Source organism: Bubalus kerabau, chromosome 1 (genome assembly GCF_029407905.1).
Source record: "Bubalus kerabau isolate K-KA32 ecotype Philippines breed swamp buffalo chromosome 1, PCC_UOA_SB_1v2, whole genome shotgun sequence".
Classification (NCBI taxonomy): Eukaryota; Metazoa; Chordata; class Mammalia; order Artiodactyla; family Bovidae; genus Bubalus; species Bubalus kerabau.
In genome coordinates, this window is record NC_073624.1 from 139,311,222 (window position 1) to 139,330,193 (window position 18,972).

General features: G+C 41.2%; 1 protein-coding gene across 2 annotated transcripts in view; it reads right to left on the reverse strand.

The window, feature by feature from the left end:
* Window positions 1–18,498, reverse strand: part of ANK3 (ankyrin 3) — a 365,564-nt gene extending 347,066 nt beyond the window's left edge. Inside the window, exon 1 of one of the 2 annotated variants that reach the window (XM_055589804.1) lies at window positions 17,927–18,498. In XM_055589804.1, coding sequence (XP_055445779.1) covers window positions 17,927–18,040 — 114 coding nt within the window. In that variant the 5' untranslated portion in view covers window positions 18,041–18,498. The remainder of the gene's footprint in view (window positions 1–17,926) is intronic. The other variant, XM_055589787.1, reaches the window with a different exon arrangement.
* Window positions 18,499–18,972: the final 474 nt, after the last annotated feature.

The following is an 18,972-nucleotide window of genomic DNA, read 5'->3' on the forward strand; positions in this document are numbered from 1 at the left end:
GGGAAGGAAGAGAGAGCTTTGGCAAGTTAGACTTGGGAATACTCAAAACAATATGGCTGATTCATGTTGAGGTTTGACAGAAAACAGTAAGGGGCTGTAAAGCAATTATCCTTCAATAATAAATTAATTAAAAAAAATTAATTTAAAAAAAAAAAAAAGGTGAGTCAAACAAACGATCCAGAGAGTTAAAGAACAGAGAGAAAAATGCCAGGCACAAGCAATGTGGACCTAGATAAAACTCTATATAAAGAAAGCAGAAGTTGTTGCCCCAAGATAAATTTTATGTATTTTCTTCTACTTGCTATGGCATAGCATGTAGAAGGGTCCACTGTGCTTAAACCATCAGGCAGAAAATTTAGGAAGAAATAATGACCACTGATGACACCGGAAATTTAAAGAGGGGAACTGGATTCCTCGAAGAGAAAGAGTGATGTGAGGAAGACATCACAGATGGAAGGCAAGACCCTCAAAGGACGCAGAATGAGAGGACTTCAGAGACAGCTGGCTCAGAGGATCTCCCCCTCACTCTATTATTTGTCCCCGGCTCTGCTTCTGGCCATGTTCTATCAATTCTAACATGCCTTTGGGTAGAGGAGCAAGGCTGTCCAAATTTTAGCACTGAAAGTTCTACATGCTGGGGAACCCCTCAGCCCTGGAGCGAGTAGGCTGGCTGGTCACACTATCTCCAGGTGAAGGTGACACAGCCTCTTCTCATGCTAGTTGAAAGCCATGGGCCTAAAAGCTCTCAGTTGAAGCTGGAGGAAGCACACAGAGCCCTGGATGAAGTCACTGTCATTAACTCATGCAATAGGACAAGCCAAAGCGGCCTGGGAAGGATGCACTATCAGTCAGCAATAATCTGGAGCCAAGAATTTGCAGTCAGGAAGAGCATGAGAGAACTTTTGGAGCTGGGTAGGTCTCTCCATACCACGGTGCCAGGGTCCTCAATATAAAACGCAAGGAAAAAGCAGCTGAAGTTGCAAACTTAGGGGCCCTGCCAAGACTCAAAATCAAGACTTGTAACATTCTGGCACTTGCCTGGAGCTCCAGCAGTTAAGACTCTAGACTTCCAATGCAGCAGGTGTGGGTTTGATCCCTGGTCGGGAACTAAGATCCTGTATGCTCCAAGGTGCAGCCAGAAAAATTTAAAAAAAAATGAAGACTTGGGACTTCATCCCTTATCTGGAGAGCTATATATGAGACACTCTGAAGATATCCCAAGGGAAAAAGAAACTTTATTTGGCAAAACTAATACAATTATGTAAAGTTTAAAAATAAAATAAAATTAAAAAAAAATAAAATAAAAAGCACTAACAAAGGAAAAAACTTGTAACTTTTTCCACCTAGAGGTATTCATATACAAAAGACTAATTTCATGGAGAGTATCTTAGGTTTCCCAAGAACTGTAATCATTAAGAGCAAAGAAATGACTTCCAGCTGGTAAACCTGTGTCCCAGGAAGAAGGGAGGCTTGACACTGAGCCCTAAAAGTTGGAAGGGGAAAGGCGGAAGGAGATATAGGTTGAGCAACACTAAGACCTGCGATGGGAAAGGAGGGGTATTCTCTGGGGAAGGGGAAAGGTAGAGTCATTCCGACTAGAACTAGGTTCAACTAGAGGATTTGTGGCAAATGACATTGCAGATGCTGGCTCTGGCTTGAGAACGGAGGAACTTGAATGGAGGAACCAGCAGAATAATCAGAGCCGAAAACAAGAACACTGTGGTTTCAGAAAAAGATGAAGCTCTACTATCCTTTGTGTCATTTTTCATAATAACAAAAATTGAAATGAACTCAACATACAAAAATAAGGGATTAGTTGAATACAGTTTGGTACATCCATTAAGTAAAATGTTATACAGATCCACTGAAAGCCTTACAGAACCATAGATATGATATGAACACATGTTCATATTGTATTTTTCAGTGAGGAAAAAATGAGGTCACAAAATAGGAGATACCAGTATTATCTCATTTTCATTAATTCTGGTAGGAAGAAGGAAGAGAGGGAAGAGAAAGAAAAAAAGAGAAGGCAGAGGAAGACAGGAAAGTAGACACGCATAGAAATATATTGGGAAGACATTTCAAAAGGTCACAGTAAATCACAGTAATGCTCTCAGGGTGATGTTGGTCACCCTGTGCGGAAGGTTGCGTGTATGATGGACAGCAGTGATTTACATGGTGAGAACGACTAAGTAAGAGGACTGCCAGGACGTCCTAGGAAATGACAAGTAACCCAGCAGGAGGGAAAAGTGGCACAACAGTTATTAAATATTACCAAAGGCCTTCAAAAAAGTCTTCTGCGATTGAAGACTATATTGAATACGGTAATATTCAGCAAGACACCCTGTCTGTCTGTGGCTTGCCTACGTTTCATTCATTGACCCTGGGAAACAAGTATCAGAGATGGTCTTTTAGGCACTTAGAGGAGGGTAACTAAAACTGAACTTGCACTGATAGGTTTCCTCCAAGTGGATTTCACTCTGGGAGCCAAGGAGCAGCTGCCAGGGTGAGACCTTTAATGGGAAGGCAAAAGTAAACCTATGAAGGCCAACCTAGGGAAAAGGACTGGAAAGCCCACCATGCAGGACAAATATACCTGCATTGGGGGTGAGGTGCCCTTGGAAAAGCCCTGCACCTCCAGAAGACCCCAGTGTCCTGCTCCCTACATCACCTTCCAGACCAGCTTCAATGCTCTCACCGCAAACCACATTTCTTCCTAATGGAAACTAACGAAATATGGCTCTGGGTTTAAATAATCTCTGTGGAATCTATGTACCTGTGGAATACACACACATACACACACACACACCACACACACACATATACACACTTATGAAACAAATGGGCTTCCTGGTGGCTGGTAAAGAATCTACCTGCGATGCAGGAGACCTGGGTTTGATCCCTGGGTTGGGAAGATCCCCTGGAAAAGAGAATGGCTCCCACTCCAGTATTCTGGCCTGGAGAATTCCATGGATTATATAGTCCATGGGTTTGCAACGAGTCATTCATGACTGAGCAACTTCAACATTAAACATATACATGTAGAGATAATGTATGTAAAGGTGTAAATGTTACAGTTACAATTACGTTTTATATAAATACCTATTTTTCTCTGCATTCACATATGCTCTTCGTTTTTTACCCTCTGCTTTATCATTACCTTCACCAAGCTTGCATTCCCCCATTTTAACTTACAACCCTCACTTAAGGACACTCAGCATAAAACAAGATTCTCCTTTCCTCCAAGTGGACCAGGGAAAGAGTAAAGAAGTAAGGAAGTAGGAGGAATTAACATTCATTGGATCACTTCTCTGAGTCAGATAATTCATGATCAATTTAGTCTTATCTTCATAACCTGCAATAGGTGTTATTATGGAAGAGAGCACGGATGTTTAAGACAGTGGTGAGACTCAAATCCAAGCCTGTGACTCCAGAGCTCATGACTAGACCCATTTGAGCTTTCCATAGAAGTTCAAAAATCCTTTTCTCTATGATTTCAGAGATTTCCAACAGCATTTTATTAAAAAAAGAGAAGCAGGATTTAGCATTATGGGCAGACACAGCACAGACCATATTAATAATTTAGGTTCCGCTAAAACTGAAATGGAGCTCTAGGAAAGCAGGTCAAAGCCGAGAATGCCAAATGCACCTAAGGACACCCTCCGCCCCGACACTGCCAACAAAATCCCTACTAATCCACCAGAAAACAAAAAACCGTGATACCAGATGCCAAATGGAGGGCTACATGATTGTTTTAATCTTAGTTCATAGAAAATCCACTAAAACATGTTATGTAAAATCAAATGAAGACTAGTCAGGCTCTCCCATGGAGCGCTCAGGGGAAACAAGAGGGAATCTGGACTCACACACAGTTGGAGCAAGAGAAAGCCCGGGTGTCTTGACCACGCCGAATGTCTGTGGGAAAGCACTACCGAGGCTCACAATAGGCAGGGAAAACACAGTCACCAGGGAAAACAGAGACTTTCAATGTATTCATGGTCCCCTTCAAAGATCCAATTTCTGCTAGGACGGGGCGCAACCCAAACCTTTTGAAACGAATCACAGACGGGAAACGAGGAGGATGATCAGGATCACTGATCCTACACTAATGAAGACAAGTAAACGTGTAGACTTCACATGCCTGAATTACCAGTATTGATACATTAATTCCATTTGGAACAAACATGGATGGAATAAACATGCATAATGAATCCGTTTATTTTTAGATGGTAAAGAACAATGCCTGCTGAAGAGGAATAGTAGATCAGGGATCGTTAATAATGGCCGTTCTTCAAAGGAAAGAAATGCATTGCTTTCAGCATTTTTAAACATCAATATGGTTATCTTCCTGGTACTTAAGGGTAGGCAAGTGTATTTTGAGTGTTGACACAGCTAAGTAAATATATTCATGATGTTACTGAATTAGGGGATAGCAGGTCTCTACAAGAGAGGAGGGAGCAGTGGGCAGTATAGGGTACAGTGACCTGAAAAACCTTCTAGCATGTCCTCTCTCCTTCACCCTGAAGCAGTCAGGTAGCAGCAATGTACCTGGGAATTATGAGACTGGACATTTTGAGGATTTACTAATAGAAAATCAAATGCAGTACTCAAGGTTATGGCTCAGACAAATGTTGTTGTTTCCCTGGACTATTGTAAATCCGTGGTGCCAAGGTCAATTATGATCTTTTTGTATCCGATTCAAAATTGCTGTGCTTTGCAATAGTACTTACAATCCCCATGTAATATCTGAAGGTAAAAACACAGGCTTCAGCCATGCATCGTTATTTAAAAAGCACTTCTTATCTGGCATTTATCACATAAAATTAATGAATGATAACATTGGTGATGGGGAGGTATAAACATGATTTAGAAACTGATTAGAAAATAAAATCATGAAAAATGGAAGTAAAAAATGTCCCCAAATGCAAGAAAATTACATGATCCATGAATAATCTGTAAACAGAACAGTGAAGTACAGGTGGGGAAAAGCTTTGGAGTCTGACAATCATGGGCTCAACTTCTGTCTCTCATTTTTGCTCTGTTACTAATAAATTCGGGCTTGCCTGGTGGCTCAAACGGTAAAGAATCCACCTGCCAATGCAGGAGACACAGGTTGAATCCCTGGGTCAGGAAGATCCCCTGGAGAAGGAGAACGGCAACCCACTCCAGTATTCTTGCCTGGAAAATTCCATGGACAGAGGAGCTTGGAGGGCTACAGTTCATGGGGTCGCAAAAGCGTAGGATAGAATTTTAGCTACCTAATAACAACAATTGATAAATTTAATGTCTGAGCCACATTCTCCTGATCTGCAAAATGAGAATAAAGCAACCTAACTTAGAGGGTTCATGTAAATATTAGCCGAGATAAAAGCCTTTGGCATCTACCAATTATTTTACTGTAAATGGACTCTAACTTCTGCTGGTGAATTTCCTGTTGATTCACACTGAGGCTGCCTAGTAGAACCTGAAATCCTCTATTCTAAATAATAAAATTTTCGGAGACTCCGAATTTAGACACCTAATTCAGAATTTTTAACAATTCCCTTTCCCAAATTAAAGATTTTTACTCCTTGCTCTTATTACCAAGGGAAAAAAAGGAGTATCACTTCATGAAGCCTACGATTTCTTCTATCCTGATGATGACAAAAGAATCAGGCAAAGCTGATAGTGACTCCGATTCTAATATTCTGTCTATGTCATCAGCTGAAGTACACTTTTGATGGTGGTGTTAATTTCTTACCATACTACAAATCATATTTTAATTTTTAACCTAGGTTCTGAAAATTTGTTTGTTTTGAGGCCCTGAGTGAGCTGTTTATTATAAAATCACCTTCTTCCACAGTTTTCTCATAAAAAATTCTAAGTATGAGATGGAGGGCATGGGCAAACCACAGGAATGCACTGATTTTAAAACCCAAGGAATTAAAAAAAAAAAAACCCACTGAATTAGCCAACACAAAATTATTTCACCACTTACCTTCAAAAATTTGGAGACTTCCAACATTTAGAAATTAATTATATTCACATTTCTTTATTTTACCATTAATATGATTATGATTTTGTTAAGGCAGGATGTATTTCAAGTTAATGTGTAAAGTGAAATTGGCTTGAAGTTAAGTAAATTGATTTATGCCATTCAGTATTATCACCTTCCTACCCTCCACGCCGCATTGTGGGCTTTTCTTTTTTTGGTGGGGGGGATCAATTATGAGAAACATCTTATTAGGAATTTTTTAGGGGCAGAAAGCCCAGCAGAGCCTTCCATGGTCCAGGAAGAATGATTTCATGGAGCCCAATATTCTGGGAAAATTGTGTTCTCAATGGGTGGGAATGAGGGGTGAGGAATCAGAGAATCAGCACAGGGCTATCAAGCTGGTCTGGGTTTGAACTCTAGCTGTACGCTTGCTAATTGTGTGACCCTGGGCTTGCAGAAACTTTCAGAGTGTTAATTCCCTTAACACAGAGAATGAGGATGATACCATCCATGCATAAGGATTCAACACGATCCTCACAGCACTGGATAGAGTGCCCAGCCCACTGTAATTCCTCAATGAATTATAGCTCAATAAATGAAAGAAAGGGTAAATGACGTCCCATATACTTTGCTATTGAGTATCCCACTATACTGTCCTCTTTGAAAAGTGAAAAATCACACGGGATTTCCCTGGTGGTTCAGTGGCTAAGACTCCAAGCTCCCGATGCTGGTTCAGGCCCTGGTCAGGGAACTAGATCCCACATGCCACAGCTGAAGACCCCACAGTCTGCAACAAAGACCCGCCACAGCTAAACAAACAAACATCACATAGAGCCTATAATAAAAATGCCAGGTTTCAGGTTGGTGGTGTTTTTTGTTTTTGTTTTTTTTCTATTTGGTTTAGAGTGAATGAAACTGTTTAAACACACTGACAGTTCTAAGTGTCAGATACTGAACTGAGCCAATTAGGTCCAGGGTGGAATACCTGATTGAAAATCTGACTGAAAATGACAGAGGCCCTCCCCAGTGGCAGTCGAAGAAAGCAGGGAGAAGAGAACGTGCTGGTAAAGGAAGGCAGTCCGCAGGCCACTATGAGTTCTGAAACCAGGTACAGTGATAGCTGTATACTGGCCAGATTATTCACTCTTCCTTCAGTCCCCAACCAGCCCGCAACTGTAAAAACAGGTCTTTAATGGCCATGCTCCCTAGAGGGGATGATGAAATACAGAATATGTCTCTTATAGACATACTGTACAGGTAACATTTTGTTTCTTCTCAGTAATTATAGTGTATAAACCCTCCAGTGAAGATTGTTTCACTAGCTCAAGTAAGTACTTTTCCTCTATAAATATTTCAATATTCATATCCTAATCTGTAAAATCAAGTTCATTTGTTAAAAGAATGATCTGATATCTCTATCTGTACATATGGTTCTTATGCTTTCTTTAATGTCTTCCTAGGCTATCATTTAACTACTGAGAAAGCTAATTAGTAACAGTGCTAATGATTAAGAAATACATTTAACATAAAAATCTTTGAGAGAATTTCTCAGAATGGCAGATGTAAATTCCCTGAGAGTACAGAAAAGTTTGCAAAGGGTTGAACTGAAGGACTCAAATGGTTGTTTGAGGATGCAAATCTATGAGTAAAATTTCACTCATCAAAGAATTTGAATATTTCCTGGGTGTAAACCTTCTTCAGAACATTCCCTTTTTTTTCCTCAGTTCCTCTGCCCCCTTCTTGGCTACAGTCACTTGATTACATTTGGGAGCCCACACTATAAGGGAAGCTGGAAGCCCTCGTAAGGGCTCCCTTTATGCCAGGAACCTGGCAAAATGCATTTACGGTATTTCTACTCTTAACAATATGTATTCAAGTAAAGGGATTTCCATGTGGCTCAGTTGTAAAGAATCTGCCTGCCAATGCAGGAGACGTGGGTTAGATCCCTGGGTCGGGAACATCCCCTGGAGAAGGAAATGGCAACCCCCTCCAGTATTCTTGCCTGGGAAATCCCATGGACAGGGGAACCTGGTAGGTTACAGTCATGGGGTTGGAAAGAGTCGGACACAACTGAGCACGCACGCGTGAAGAAAAGGATTAATAGCCCCATTTGACCAATGTGGAGTCTGAAGCCCAAAGAAATTTAGTTTAAGGCCACACAGCTAAATGTGGCTGCCGTATGAATGCACACTTAGCCCCAAAGCCTATTCTTTCCAGGACCATGAATTGTAATAAATACTAAGCCCTTTCCCCACACCTTTCTCCTTAGTGCTTGCCTACTTTATTCATGTTTTTAATCTTCTGCTAAACAAAATTGACCATCTGTTTACCTCTTCCACTGTATAGACTTCTTACAAAATTTTATTTCATTATGATAAAATAATGCTGTTCATATTAACATCACAAGGGTCTTAGGGGATCTACATGTAAATTATAAATGTGTCTGTGTCACTGACTTCCAGTCACTAGAAAATCTTGGGCTGCCTTCCATCCAACCCTCTCTGGCCAGCTTCTCCCTCCTATTTCTTTTCCACGCAGTGCACACATCCTTCTCATACAGTAATGATGCTAGTTGGCTTTTGTGCTGCCAAAAGAAAAGCCACAAAACTGGCAGATGTGAACATTAGTCTCTATTCGACCCATTCTAATGGGTTTCATCTAAATGCAAACAGAACTGATGACATGATCCTAATAAGTGGAAGGCCACCTATGACTGAGAAATAATTTACTGGGACCAACTAAAGCTAAATTGAAACCTACACATTTTATAGGCAGCTCCTATATTTGATAGTGATGGACTGTTCTAGTTCATGACACCACTATGAGTTCAGGAAAGCATAATTGAGTGAATGGGATAAACGCCAGGAAAATCTGACTTATATGTAAAAGATTCAAGCTTGATTTCCACTGCTTTGCTTTCAACTCTTCCACTTTTAACTTGTACAAACTAGAAACACCAATTTGGGTAAAATAATAACAGCTTGCTAGTTTCCAAATGTTACCTTTCTATGGGAAAATCTCTATAAGAAAGTTTGGATTACGTAACTGACAGTGTAACATTGTATTCAGACATTCTCTTTCAATAAGTGACCTATACATCAGTCAATAGAGGTAAACTAATGATTTAGTTTTTTCAGTGACTGAATTCTTCTTTAAAATTTTTTTAAATGTGGAATTACGGTAACTTAAGTAACTCTTTATACAATATTTAGATTTTGCAGTTAAATGTAAATGATGAATTTATCAAAATCTTGATTACTAAATAATTTAACTCTTCACGTTTCAAAGGTGACAATTTTTCTCTTGACATAAGAATTCACTATAGATGCCTATTAGTAAGAACCTCCCTTAAAAAAATCTCTCCTGGAGAGGTTCAGATGGCCCAAGAAAGGGACTTACAACCAAAGAGACCTTGGTCATAAGCCCAGCTATTTCTGTAAGTGAGGCAAGTTACATAACAAAACTTAAGCTTAGGCTAATACCTCTGTACATGGAGATAACATTATGGCATAGTGTTGACATAAAATCAAATAACACGAGGAATGTAAAAGTCACTCAGAATACTGGAGGCCCAATAAGAAATACTCATTTTATAATTCAGTCCTTCACCCCTAGCTGGGTAAAGTCACAAGGAGAAACACAAAGACAGCAAGTAGATGAATCTACAATTCCACCCTTTATCTTATTAATCTCCCATATAGGCGCAATGGAGGTGCACAATACATTTCTATTAAATGAGCAGAGAAGCAGGTATAATGTGACACCATTAATGTAAACTATTCTTATAACTATATCTCCAGGCAAGAACACCGGAGTGGGTTGCCATCCCCTTCTCCAATGCATGAAAGTGAAAAGTGAAAGTGAAGTCGCTCAGTCATGTCTGACTCTCAGTGACCCCATGGACTGCAGCCCACCAGGCTCCTCCGTCCATGGGATTTTCCAGGCAAGAGTGCTGGAGTGGGGTGCCATCGCCTTCTCCACAAAGAACTTAAAACACTGCCAAATCCTTTCTCCTCAAGCATACCTATGACAAGTTAGCACTTTTCCAGATTGAGATTCAATAAAACACACACACAGAATAACTGATTATCGTGCCAAAGGAAAATTAAAAGACAGAAAAGATCAAGAGCCTCAGGAGTAATGAAGAAACAGTTTTAACTGCTGCATTATGCCAGTGACAAGCTAACAAAAGCGTTAGCGAAAAGGTAACCCTCTGGCACTGGTGGTGGGAATGTAAATTGATACAGCCGCTATGGAAGATGGTATGGAGATGCCTTTAAAAACTAGGAATAAAACCACCATATGACCCAGCAAGCCCACTCCTAGGCATATACCCTAAGGAAACCAAAATTGAAAGAGACACACGTACCTCAGTGTTCACTGCAGCACTGTTTACAAGAGCTAGAACATGGAAGCCACCTAGACATCCACTGACAGATGGATGGATAAAGAAGTTGTGGGGGGGGGTGTGTGTGTATATATACATATATATATATGTATATATATGCAGTAGAATATTAGTCATAAAAAGGAATGCATTTGAGTTAGTTCTAATGAGGTGGATGAACCTAGAGCCTATATAGAGTGAAGCAAGTCAGAACAAGAAAGATAAATATGTCATACTAACACATTTGTATGGAATCTAGAAAGATGGAACTGATAAATTTATTTGCAGGGCAGCAATGGAGAAACAGACAGAGAGAACAGACTTATGGACACAGGGAGAGGGCAGGAGAGGGTGAAATGTATGGAAAGAGTAATTGGAAACTTACATCACCATATGTAACACAGATAGCCAACGGGAATTTGCTGTATGTCTCAGGAAACTCAAACAGGGGCTCTGTATCAACCTAGAGGGGTGGGATGGGAAGGAAGATGGGAGGGAGGTTCAAGAGGGAAGGGACATATATATACCTATGGCTGATTCATGTTGATGTTTGACAGACAACAATAAAATGCGTTAAGCAATTATCCTTCAATTAGAAAATAAATCAATTAAAAAAAATAATGAAAACTTTAAAACTACTATTCAGACATTAACAAATGCATAATTTATCCTGACATGATCTTGGACTGGTTGAAAAGGTAATTGATTAATAGCTACTAAGTGTTTTCTTAAATAAACAGATGACTTTATTGAGAAAAAAAGTACCATAATCATAACAGATTACAGAGAACCAATCAGCTGACAAGTCTTATTGAATTGCCCCCCTATTTCTAAACCTCTGGCACACCAAAGGACAAAGGTTTACAGCCTTTCCTATGAGCGAGTTAAGCCTTCTTCCAGCCATCCTTTTCCAAATGCAGAAGAGTGGAGCCAAGGCAGCAGCCAGACATGCTCCTAGGGAGATTACCTGCCCCGCTTTAGTGAGCTGACTCATTGGCACAATCCCTCTTGAAGGCTCAGGGTGTAAATAATCCATTCTTCTGTTCAATAGGACCACCACCAACTACCACTCTATGGCTCTTAACATTATGCCAAGCACTGTTCCAATATGAATTCACTGACATATTATTACACCTCTGTGGCAACTATTACTGTATTCATTTTGCAGTTGAAGAGACCAAAGCATCTAAAGATTAAATAAATCCCCAAGGACACAGCAGCTAAGGGATAGCGCCAGCCCCTGAACTCAATCTGACTCTATAGTCCATGTTTCTAAGCATGATACGGCCTCTCATCCACCCATCTGTCCATCCAGCCACCACCTTTCGCCCTCTCTCACTTTTCACCAACCCTCTTATCCATCCTCCTACTCCGAAAGCCCCAGTTTGGTAGTAGCTGAGTATGATACCACCTCTGCCCTCAAGGAGCCCATAGTTTCTTGGGTGAGACACACATATAAATACATAATTAATTTCAGAGCAGGATATCAAGTATGTTGAGAGCGAAACCAGGCTCCCTAGAGGTCTAGAGACTATGGACTCGGCAGAGCAGAAAACAGACTAGGTTCCCTTTGTCTCTTAAGAGCCCACACAGTCCTCTTCCCCAAAGTGCAGGTACTGCAGTAAAAGCCTCCTGCCTGGCATCTTACACCATGGGTGTCACAGGTACCCAGATGACCAGATACAGGAGAGTCTGTAAAATGTCAGGAAGCATCACACTTCTATGGCAAGAGATCAGGTCCCCTGAAATCTCTTCTCAAATCCTTAAATTGCCTTAGCCTAAAACAACTGCAAGGAGATCCAACCAGTCCACTCTAAAGGAGATCAGCCCTGGGATTTCTTTGGAAGGAATGATGCTAAAGCTGAAACTCCAGTACTTTGGCCACCTCATGTGAAGAGCTGACTCATTGGAAAAGACCCTGATGCTGGGAGGGATTGGGGGCAAGAGGAGAAGGGGATGACAGAGGATGAGATGGCTGGATGGCATCACTGACTCAATGGACATGAGTCTGAGTGAACTCCAGGGGTTGGTGATGGACAGGGAGGCCTGGCGTGCTGCGATTCATGAGGTCACAAAGAGTCGGACACGACTGACCGACTGATCTGAAAAGACAATGCTAGAGTTCTATTACAATAAACGCAGACGGACAGATTCCAAAGTCCTATGACCCAAGTTTAAGTGTAGACCCTCCAGTTACTAGGTTTATGACCTCAGGCAAGTTATTTAGTCTCATCAAGCCTCGGTTTCAACTATGAAAAATTGGGATGAAAATAATACCTGCCTCATAGAAAAGCTGTGAGGAAAAAAAAAATGAAATAATCCATAGAAATCACTCTGCAGATTGTCTGGTATACCACAAGCACCTAAGACACTGCTGTGCTGTTATTACAGAAACATGTCTTTGAGGATTTGATGTTATGGTATTTGCAATTTTTCACTGCCTTTTTCAAAATTAAAAAGAAAGAAATTCTTAAGGTAAAGCATTAAAATCTATTGCAGAGGGTAAGAAAAACAGACTAACCACAATAGTGGAGTACTCAGAGATATAAAGCTTATTATTCAAGGTTCCAGATGTTTAGAAAATAGCTGATCATTTAGAAGATTCTCTGAATCAAGCCCACTTTGATGTGTAGCTGTGAAAATATTAACTACATACCTTGTATAGTATAGTAGTTAAGGAAACAAGCTAGAGAGTCAGGCTACTCAAATTGGAATCTCGGCTCTGTCACCAATGAGTGTGGGAACTCTGAGGCAAAACCCCAAGGCTCATGCCTTAGTTTTCTGATCTGGAAGATGGAAATAATAGAAATACTTTCTCATAGGTTTGTTGTGAAAAATAAACGAGTCTCCACCTGAAAAAGGTAATTTAAAACCCTATCTGGTGCACTTTATAGGAGGTCAAGAAATGTCCTGGGAGAAAAGAAATGAATCCAGGAAATTTAATTCTTCATCTTCCGCTTTAAGCCAGAAACTTGGCAGTCACCCTAGAATCCAATCTCTCCCTCTCACATCCTACATACAGTCCACTGCCAAGTTCTATTGAGTCTTCCTTTAAATATCTCTTGCATGCAACACCCCCTTCTCCATCGGCATCATCTCTGCTGCGGCTCAGACCCTCAGCGTCTCTCGTGCCTGCATCGTCACCACTGGGGCTTCCTGATGGCTCTTCCGGCTGATGCCCACAGCACTGATGTTTGAAGGCTGGTTCTCAACCCAGAAAGCTCTTCAGCCTCCTCTCTTTACCATCACCCCTGAAACCATTCAGGTCCCTCTCTCCTTTGAGCAGGGGTTAGTGTCCAGCTCCGTAAGACAGCGTACAAAGACCTTTGTAACCTGGCCCCTGACTACTTTTACAGCCATTTTTTTCTGCCATATCCTCATGTCCCCTTTTCTCCAAAATACTGTTTGTTTCTCACACAGCTGAATGTCTCTCATACTTGAACCCCTGTTGGCCTGGGATTCCTGTCCTTCCGTTTGTCTATCTCGCTGACTCCGCCAAGGCTTAGCTATGCCAAGAACCTTCTGGGAGCCCTATTGAGTTGAACTGGTGGGGGGCTCTTGCTGTGGCTCCTTTGTAGGGTGTTTAATGGTGCTCTTATCTTCTTCCTCCTTGTGCAGGGAAGCATAGTGCAATATAATGTACTGTGGCCACTCTGCCTCATTTAGCTTTGTCTCCAACACAGAATATAATGCCTAATGCCAGAAGTTATTCAAATATTTGCTGAATGAGTGCATGAATGCAAAAATAAAGCAATGAATATTCATTCATTCCTGCTCTGCCACTGGAATAGCTGTATGAGTTTGACATCAATAATCACAGAATTAATTGACTGATTATTCCTTGGTCATTCATAGAGAGAGAGAAAGAGAAAGAAATTCCATAGTGTCCTTTTTTTAAGTATAAATTTCCATGGGTCACCTCAAAGCTTGTTTCTTTTTTTTTTTTTTTTTGACAGGATGCAGTAAATACATACAAACTACATAAAAATATTGAATAAATTAAAGTTTGATCCTAATATTCCTCACTACTGAAATGTATTTTATCATTTAATAATATAATGTGGAGAAAGGGCAAACCATGCAGGTAACACAGCACCAGAAGCCAATGGCAACAAGGATAGTATGGGGCTGAAGAGCATTTGTGATTTCTAACTCTTGGGGGTTCAAGGTGGCTGGGACCCTCTCCAGACCAACACCTGCGGGCCAGGGAGCCTGCTGAATGCAGGAGATGCAGCGTTTCTCCCTGCAAGGTGCTTAGTAAGGGCATGGATCCAATACTAACCCACTCGCAGTCACTGTGTACCTTTGGCATGCCTCCTACTTGGTGCCAACCTAAGTCCTTCAGGAGAGAAGGAGAGTGAAGCTGAAAAACAGATCAGGGAAGAGCAATGGGAAATGAGGGTAAGAAACTTTTACATTAGATACTCACTGAAACTTTTTTTCCTTAAAGTCAGATGATAAAAGGATTAAGTGTTCATTCATCTAGGTAAATTTCTTTTTTTTAACAAACAGGAAGATTTTCTTTTACTTGATATGAAAGTTGTTGTGCCAAGAATAAAATACATCATTACTGCTGCTGCTAAGTCGCTTCAGTTGTGTCCAACTCTGTGCGACCCCAGAGACGACAGCCCGCCAGGCTCCCCCGTCCCTGGGACTCTCCAGGCAAGAACACTGGAGTGGGTTGCCATCATCATTACTAAAATTCAACTAATCATAAATTCCTATAAGTTTCCTACTTATTCATAGGGGCTTCCCAGGTGGTTCTGTGGTAATCAGTTATTCATGGTTATCAATATTCAAAAGAGACCAAATGTGCAACTCATTGGGTTTAAAAAAACTGAAATGTGAATCCTATATTAATTTTACATGCATATTACGATTTGAGTATAATACTTAGTAATATCCCATACTGTATGATTCTGTGTCATATAATCAAGAAAGGTTCATCTTGGGCTTGCTCAAACCTGAATTGAAGGGGAACCATGAATCAAATTCCTTGTTTTATAAACTAGATACTCTTAAGATTTCCTTTTGTATTTTGAGATTTTATGAGACTGCTCACTATTCCTTTTTGTAATTAAAATATCCTAGAGGATATTTCTGCATGTGAATGAGAATGAGTCCCATAATAACCCACTATATATATGTGTGTGTGTATATACACATTTTTTCATAAAATGCAAATGCAGTGTTAACTGTTTTTTGCTCACACTGCACAGCATGTGGGAGCCCAGCTCCCTGCCTAGAGACAGAACCTACACCCCCTTGCAGTGAAAGTCTCAGTGAAGAGTGTGTAGTCTTAACCACTGGACCGCCAGGGAAGTCCTCCCTGCAAAATATTTAAAAGCAGCTTTTCAATTGACAGGGGCCTACAACATGGAGTAAAATAGCCCAGAAACCTTAATTAGGATTTTAGGAAAAGGTAGGAAAAAAGAAACTAAAAGTTGAAATAATTCACTTTGTAGGAAATAAGTGTAACATACACTGTGTCATGGAAGGAGATATAGAGCATGTCTTCAAAGTCATTTAACCTTAACTTTGCACATAGAAGTGGTCCATGCGATCATTTGGCTATGAATATTAAATCTTCTGTGATACATGTACCTTTGATGGGGAATATATATACTATACTGTGTTATAAATTAAAAAGCACAATAGCAATGGAACTGTTATCCATGAGCCCCTTTCTGGATCTCCTCTGTGAGTGCCCTGAGAACAAAACATTTAAATCTGCCTGCACGTTGACAACAGCGATACTGATATTTCTCCGTGTTCCCTTCTGGTTGCTAAGAGATTTACATTGGACAGACTCTGTTGTACTAAGCATTTTGATCCACAAAGCATTTTCTTCAGCTCAGTGAGCCCAGAAACTCCCTTTGGTTCACCCCTTCCCTATTTTGCTTTCGAGTCAAACAGGGGACTGGGCACAAGGGCAGCAGACCTGTCGCTGCTCCCCCAGGACACGGCTGGCCATAAACCTGGCTCGGCTAGTAACTCTTACACAGAATATCAACATTAATGATGAAACTATATCTTTATACAAATTTATGTTCCTGTCCCTGTGTTTCTTAGAAGCCAGTTTATCATGTTGTGGGGGTGTAGGAGGGGGATGTGCATAGAGAGGTCAAAGTATAGTGACCGACCCATAGACAAACCTAACTTTCATAAAATTAGACCAGAACCTAGCAAAACAAGGCAATTTCGTAACAACTCTGCTGTGTGAGGCTTTGAAATACACCTGCTGAGAATTTCCTAACTTAAGTCTGTACTTCTGTGAAAATATGTTCAAGAAGTTTTTTTGCGAGAACCCTGAAGCAGGAAACACCTATATTTAATGTCATGTGGCAGAACCACCGCAACTCTCTGAACTCAGTCTCAGAAAGTCTGCCAGTAACAAAAGGCAAAGAGGTTTCTCTAGACCTTTACTTGGAAGAAAATGGCAAAGGCCCTGAAAATATTCATGATCACTCCTGAAGGAAGGTACATGTGGTGGATGAAATCTGCATGTCATTTGCAAGGCACGTGGATCACTGCTCAGAGCAAATTAAGATGATCTTTCCCTTGGGAATTCTCACAAAGAGACATAAAAATGCTTTATGACCTGACTTCCATATTCAGATCACAGAGTTTTAGTCAATTTTTATGAACTGTCATGGAAGAAAAGTGATTTCGGGCCTCACTCTCCAAATCGGTATCTAGGATTCATATTTAAGGGCACAGCCCCCAAAAGGTAAGCACACTCAGGCTGTAATTAAACACCAGTGACCCAGAATATTCCTCCTATTTGCTCCCCTGCATCAGAGTATCAGTAGGGGATGATCAATACTCATGCTCGGATCTAAAGCATTCAGTGCTGAAGTCCCTGCCTTGTCATGGGAATTCCTGCATTCAAGATAATCACTCTCAGCCAGTAGAGAAAGACAAACCTCTGTGCTTTCAGCGGTTTAAAGAATAAAGAAAAGTTATTTCCAGCAGCTTATTTCCATTGCACAACCTACCTAGGAAGTACCTTATGGAACTGAGAGTCAGAAGGAAAGAGAGAACCAAAAAAGCAAAGCAGGAAATGACTTTACTGTTACGTCTTTAAGGTCACAGATCTGCCTGAGAAATGCACACATGTGACACAGTTCTAGCACAAAAGCTCCTTTTCCATGAGACAGAACTGTTAAGAAGTACAAAGGCTGCTTCTCTGCTCTTTCCCTCAATTCTAACTCACCGCAGTGCATTTAACCTTGACTGGGCTGGAAAGAAACTACTTTGAACTCCCTTGCAACACCTTTCCATGTCATGGAAGCATGCCCATGCCTATGTAAAGTACAAGCCTTCCGCATCAGCACTGCAATCCCCCCACACGGGATAAAATCTTGCCCTGCCTTGCCCACCCTACACCCGTGGTCTACCACAGGGTTTCTATCATCTGTTCCCAATTTACACACCCAACTTACACACCCAATTTACACTCTACACCGCATGTAAAAACAGCCCCGAATGCTTCTCACAGATGCCAAGAGGAATTAAAACATAAAGGATCCAGGCAAGATCTATGCACTGGCATACATAGCTACCTTTTTCTTCCGATCCCGGGACCGTTTACGGTGTTTCCTTTTTTTCTCTGTCTCTTCTTCAGCATTGATTTCTAAATCCCGGGTTTTCTTTAATTGGGAGGCCGCATGAGCCATAATGCATTGAAAAGGACCCTCTCAAGCACGCAGGGCTTCCTGGTAGAAGGTGATATCCTCAGGCACCTTTAATCAGGCTTCCAGCAGCATTCCAATCACTGGAGAGAAACCTTGGACTCCAAGCAGGAAAACATTCAAAATGCCAAGATGCTGGAAAAGCCGAAGCTTTAAAAACCCCAACGATGGTTTCCAGACCTCATCCTACACCTCCCTGTACCTGAACCTTTACACGAGAGTGCAGCCATCCTAATGCATTTACCGTAGTGAAAAAGACAGCTGGGACACAGGAAGCTGTATTATGGCTGTATCCCCTGCCACCAGCTGGAAGTGTCTAAGTGATTCCTCGGAAGGGGGAATGCTGCAAAGGATGCTTCTCTGAAGGGAAAAAATCAAGAGTCACCGCACATGCAGGAGCAAAAATCCAGCACTAATTCTGAAAACCTATTTTAGAATCCTTCGAAAAAAAGGCAGGGCTGCAATTTATACATCACCACTAGGTCTGCACAGAGCAGAATTTAACCCGTAAGAGAATGGAGCGGTTCCTACTCCAGTGTAACTGCTGATGGTGACAAAATATATAAAATAAGATTTTACAAAAGACACTCGATTTTGCTGTGGAGACCCTGACTGCATGATGGGGAAGACAATGCAGGCATTGCTCATCTCCACAGTGAGGCCTTTATGCTCGACTATCAGCCTAAATGCATTTTGTGGGGGAGGATTCACAGAAGGGCCTGTTGTCTTTTAAAAACAACATGCTGATTACAACACATCATACAGTAGGCCATGAGCATGTTGGTGTAGGGAACAGATGCCTGATTCAGAGGGGTTCCCCAGGACTCTCCCCTCCTGAGGTCCGAGGGTCACAGAAAATCTGCGCTGCAGTCAGGGGCTCCGAGTCGAGGAAATGTGGACTCGGCGTTCATGTGCAC